At 44.5% G+C, this 6000-nt stretch overlaps 1 protein-coding gene across 1 annotated transcript; it reads right to left on the bottom strand.

Moving 5' to 3' along the window:
* Positions 1-291: 291 nt before the first annotated feature.
* On the bottom strand, positions 292-3718 carry LOC120018879 (2-acylglycerol O-acyltransferase 1-like). Its single transcript, XM_038962100.1, has 6 exons — positions 3622-3718; positions 3302-3480; positions 2438-2642; positions 1948-2122; positions 1110-1309; positions 292-446 (listed from the first exon to the last, which is right to left on the bottom strand). Exons 1-6 carry the CDS (start codon positions 3716-3718, stop codon positions 292-294), a joined length of 1011 nt encoding a protein of 336 aa, XP_038818028.1.
* Between the last annotated feature and the right edge of the window lie 2282 nt (positions 3719-6000).

Genomic DNA, 6000 nt, shown 5'->3' with positions numbered 1-6000 from the left:
TGCCAGAGCGGTGCGCAATGAGCGGGATTTCCAACGCTCAACTCAGCTGACTTACTCTGGGCCTATGGTGACTGTATAAGAGAGCAAAGGATGAGAGCGATGCCCGTTTGATTGTGTAAATGGGTGTTCACTGTACATGTGTGCAAGCATGCACGTGTCCATTTCCCATGTGTGATTTTGTGTATGTTTGCACTATGTTTGTTTGAAAGTCTGTATCAGTGTGTATTGGTCAGGAGCTGGTTGAATGGTGCAATCCTACAGTGTAGTGCTATCTGACTTCATTTGGTCTGGTCAGGTGAAGATGAGGTGCTGGTGCTCTAGGATCCTGTACTCAGCCTTGTGCTGCTCAAACAGCTTAGCCAGCGCCTCCAGGTAACAGCCATGCAGCCTGTCTACCTCAGCTGATGAGGGGCTCACGTTCCTCTCCACAACTATGGGCTCTCCCACTGAGAAAGAGATGGAGGGAGGGAGGAAGGGAAAGGAAGGAGGGAAAGATGGGCCAAGGGTAGATGGAGAGAGAGAGAGATAGGCAGTGGAGAAAGAGAGAGTAAAAATACAGATGGGGTTCAGTCAGAGCAGAAAATGAAAGGCAGAGGAATTACAGAATGTGCAAATGTAGTCACTCAGAGGAAGAACAGGAGAGAAAGGGAGGGGAGAGATAAAGGAAGTGGAACAGAGGGCAAGACGGAGGACACATGAGTTTACAGCTCTAAGGTGATTTGATTGGCTGTAGCCCAGTGACCCTTCACTGTGGACGGCTCTGTTCCAGCTGGTCACGATGTCTTGGCTGACCCCAGCTGCTGCCACGGTTACAGTTACCCTTAACACAGTTAGCTATGAACCAGTTTACCAGTTTCCCTTATATGTCGGCTGTTCTCCCTCTCCCCCAGTGAGCTTTTATTTTGCCATCTGGGTGATGACTAGCTAACTAGAAGATTTCCTTCAATCAGAGCACTGTGACTGCACATTGTTTCTGAATGTTGTTTGTAAATAGTTTAAGGAATATGTTTCCCCATAGAAACAAATGGGTCATATTTTAGTCTCTTATTCCTCGTCACCTCTCTCTTCCCATGACTTTCCACCCACATTGTCCCCCATCCCCCACTCACCAATGGTGTAGATGGGTTGTCTGAAGGGCATGAAGCCCAAGCTGTACTGGAAGACCCCCCGGGCATGGAACAGAGGCAGGCTGAAGCCCAGGGTCTTCCTCATGCCCTCCTGGATGGTACGGACCAGGGAGCCCTTCGGGTTCTTCAGCTGATTAAACAGATCATTCTCCCCAAAGGAGAACACTGGCACCAGATGAGCCCTGCACACAGGACAGGGTGAGAGAACAAGTCCGAATTTTTACCAGCGGCATAATTCCACGTTTGACCGCAACCTCATAATTTGATGTTTGTGGTTGTTTGCAAAATCAATGTATTTCAATGTGATCTGATCCTTTTCGTGTTTTTTGTTTGCTAAAAAAATCTATGTTCCTGTCATTATTGCTCTCACTATCTCCCTCATCACTCCCAGCTCATCCTCGGCTCACACCAATCTATCTAAAGTGGAATGTAGAGCGGCTACCCATAATCCTTCTGACCTGAGTGTATCCTAATTCTGTTTTTAACAACTAAATGCCCAGTCAAATGAGTGAATCTTTCAAATCTCTGAGCGGAGGACATAAATCAGTTATTCATGCAGGTGTGTGTGTACTGTAATATTACAGTGCATTTCCTGTCATCTCAACACATGGGTCATTAAAAGCCCTGGGGTTAAGATTCATAGTTCACTTTATGGCCTACAGTACATTCAGTAATGGCCCTTATGGAGATTTCAGTCAACATGAACATTTCTAATACTTTATTTAAAACGAGATGGTTATATATGATGAGTAGATTGACAGGAAATAAGGCAGGAAGGATGCATTTTTAAGTGTACAAGCGGACGCAGACAGAGACTCACCCACACCTGAGAGCAATCTTGACGAAGCCCTTCCTGTTGAGGGCCTCCAGGATGAGGCTCCCAGGCCTGGCCTCCAGGGACTCTGCCGTCCCACCAATCACTATGATTGACACGTTGCCCCCTCCCTTCTGGCTCAACACATGGGTAAGACTCTTCTTGGAACAAGAAACAACCCCTTAGGGGAGGTACAGCACAGTATACTTAGAACAAATGTGGCCACGGAAAAACTTTCACAGGGCAGAGTTTATTTGAAAAGACTTACAATATCCACAATATGAAGAAAGAATTGTTGACAAACTAATACTGCACTACAGTGTGCGACACAATGTTTGGACCTTGAAATGTAATGTTTGGGTCCTTCAAAATGCACTCCAGTATTTACCTAACCTTGAAAGCTCAATGATAGTGTTTAAATGAGAAAAACCAGAAGCATTGTGGTGGAATGCATCTGATGATTATGGCTCATAAATACATCCCTAACAAGGTTCACCTGAGGACATAAGGTACTCCCGGAAGAATGGGAAGCCGAACCAGATGCCGAGGGTATGCAGGTAAGGAGTCATTCCTGGATAGAGCTCTTGGAAACCTGTGTATTCTGTACAGAAATTGCCAAACGCTCCGGCTACCAGGATTCCGTGAGGATGGAACCCCATCAGGTAGTTCCTTTCTGGGTCTAGGTCACATGTCTTAATCAGCTGACCACAGACACAGACAAGACATGAACAGTGAGAGGACAATGGATAAGACATAGGTTGAGTTCTTGCCTGACTAGATGCGCAGATGTTGCATTGCGTCAACCAATGGTCGTGTGCTACGTCATCGACTGTGCAGTCAGGCATCAGATGGTTATGTCATATGATGTGGTTAGCTGATATGTTAAATACCTAATCAGGCCTTGTAAGATCTGGCATACATCTGCAATGTAGTCGGGCAGGAACTCAACCACAGAATGGGTGGATGTGACAGGGTGCTGGGCCATTAGCCATGGGATCACGATGATGTATTGGCCAATGACCACTTTACAATGGCTTTGACCTATTTGAGCTATTAATACACCAAAGGGCAGTGGATAAAGAGTGGGTAGGCAGTCATGCTTGCCTTGAGACAAATGTCCTCAATTACATTTATCATTCAGTTAATAGGTGTTCGCATACAAATTGTGATATTATTAATTCAACATGGAATTCAATCAGTAATTCTGAGTGTCATTACACACAGGCTGAAGTCTAAATTATGCAAAGAATGGTGCAATAACCTATTACTGTTGATAATAATGAGGCTTGATATTAGTTGGCCTCCATGTATCATTAAATGCATAGGCTACACAACCAGAAAACATCATACGCCTACTTACATGGATGGGGAAATAGTCTCCAAAGTGTTTCCACACGGTCCAGTGGCGTACCCAGTCAGACCTGCGGCCCCCAGCCTGAGGTGTGTCCCAGTCCAGGTAGAGCCACAGGGCATACAGAGCAGCCATGTGCCAGTATCCATTCAACACGATCACAACATACACACAAAAACAACACTGCGCTAGACAGACAGGACAAGATGGAAGTGAAGAAAAATATGGGCATCACATGAGTAAGCACTGATTTTAATTGACCCCAACCCTGGGCCACCATGGTTATGATTTGCTGAAGATGAGGAAGTGTGCAGAAGCCTACCAGTTACCTCCAAAGAGAAAGCAGAAGACCCATTGAAGAACTGCAGCTGTCTGTAAACGTCGGTTGAACGGGATATTCAACGGTGCAAGCTCTATCTTGACCATGTCTGCGGTTCCCACTCCCGGCTTCTAAAATGTTCCGTGGTCAAGGGCACAGAGCAGGGGAAGGGTCACTATCTTATGCCCCTGTCCTTGTCAAAATCTTTTTATATTCAGCAGCTTTAACAAGGCGGTCATCCAAGTTCGTGGCATTTTGGCAAGACTTCATGCGCAGAACTATTCAAGTAAAATACAAATGATAGGCTATACTCATTTTTGTGTGCCTGGTCTCTTACCATACACTTGACTTTATCAACTTCCAAAACACTGCTCTAAACTGGCTGCTATATGATTGCGATATCAGGCTTTGGCTTACTCTGGTTTCTTTCTTCTAGCACCATCTTGTGGAAAACGTAAAGTACAACCAAGGAGTTAAATTGAGTACACCCAGAGAGGAAGAGGAGAAGAGAGAGGTTTTACTTCACCCAAACTCTGTCCACAAAAATAAATGCACGAAGTGAGGAATTTTTGTATGGCGGTCAATGAGAGAGTTGAATTTGGTCTACAAAAATGTAATTGCCAATTTGATTCATGAGGCATATTTGATCAATTAGAAGTTTTGTAATGGTTAGGTTGATACGAACGCACTGATATGCGTGACATTTCGGCAACTTACCCAAAATGACTTTACATTGGGGTTGTGCTGGTTGTCATATAGATAGTTGGAGGACTCATCATGGATATTTTAGCATGGACATTGCCATTGAGGGCTTCCACCGTTTTAAAGTAGTCAATTGGGTGGGGATTCCTATGAGTTGAGCGCCATCAGCCAACGAAGAAGAAGAAAATTGACTACTTTAAAATTGATATAGCATCAATAGTGCTGCCCATGATGTCACAGATGCTATAATGGCACAGATACAAAGATGAGTCAATCTATCAATTCAATTCAATGGGCTTTATTGGCATGGTACACATATGTTTACATTGCCAAAGCAAGTGAAATAGATAATAAACAAAAGTGAAATTAACAATCAGAAATGAACTGTAAACATTACTCACAAAAGTTTCAAAAGAATAGGGACATTTCCAATGTCATATTATGTCTATATACCGTGTTGTAACAATGTGCAAATAGTTGAAGTACAAAAAGGGAAAATAAATAAACATAAATATGGGTTGTATTTACAATTGTGTTTGTGCTTCAGTTGTTGCCCTTTTCTTGTGGCAACAGGTCACAAATCAGGTCACAAACCCAATAGATATGGCAGTTCACCAAAATTTGATTTGTTTTCTAATTCTTTGTGGGTCTGTGTAATATGAGGGAAATATTTGTCTCTAATATGGTCATAAATGTGGCAGGAGGTTAGGAAGTGTCTGAGCCCGGTGCCTCCCACCATTAGCTCTGACAAATTGAAAACCCTAGTCATTGACGACTCCATTACCCGCAATATTATACTTAAAAAGAATCAGCCAGTGATCATACATTGTATGATCCAGGGGGCAGGGCTACCGACATAAAAGTTCATCTGAAGATGGTGCTGGCTGAGGCTTAAACTGGCGAGTGTAGACTGTATAGGGACATTGTTATTCACATCGGCACCAACGATGTTTGGATTAAACCATCAGCAACATAACTTCAGCATGTAACTTAGCTAGAACGATGTGTTGGCATCGAGTAATTGTCTCTGGCCCCCTCCCAGTTAAGGGGAGTGATGCGCTCTACAGCAGACTTGCACAACTCAATCGCTGGTTGAAAACTGTTTTCTGAACCTCCCAAAAGATAGTGTGACTCCCCCACAAACAGGACTAAGCCTGGCCTGCTGAGGAGTAATGGATTCCATCCAAGCTTGAGGGGTGCTCTCATCTTATCTATCAACGTAGAAATGGCTCTAACGCTCCTAGCTCCACAATGAGATGGGGTGCAGGCCAGGCAGCAAGCTGTTAGCCAGCCTGCCCGCTTAGTGGAGTCTGCCACTAGCAGTCAGTATAGTCAGCTCAGTTTTCCCCATTGTGACCGTGTCTGTGCCTCGATCTAGGTCAGGAAAAACTAAACATGGCTATCACGTTTAGGTAAGACCCAGATGCAGACAGTGTCGAAGTAACACGTTTTTACAACAGGGGCAGGCAAATAGGTCAAGGCAGGCAGGGGTCAATAATCCAGAGGGTGTAAACGATCCAGAACAGCAGGCAGTCTCAGGGTCAGGGCAGGCAGGGGGCAATAATCCAGAACAGTGGGTTAAGGTACAAAACGGCAGGCAGTCTCAGGGTCAGGGCAGGCAGAAAATGTCAAAACCGGGAAGGACTAGAAAACAGGAGCAAGAAAGAGGTAGGAGCAGGGAAACAAA

This window comes from Salvelinus namaycush, chromosome 23 (assembly GCF_016432855.1).
Source record: "Salvelinus namaycush isolate Seneca chromosome 23, SaNama_1.0, whole genome shotgun sequence".
In the NCBI taxonomy this organism is placed as follows: domain Eukaryota; kingdom Metazoa; phylum Chordata; class Actinopteri; order Salmoniformes; family Salmonidae; genus Salvelinus; species Salvelinus namaycush.
The sequence above is the reverse complement of the archived record's forward strand: the minus strand, read 5'-3'. Positions and strand labels throughout refer to the sequence as shown.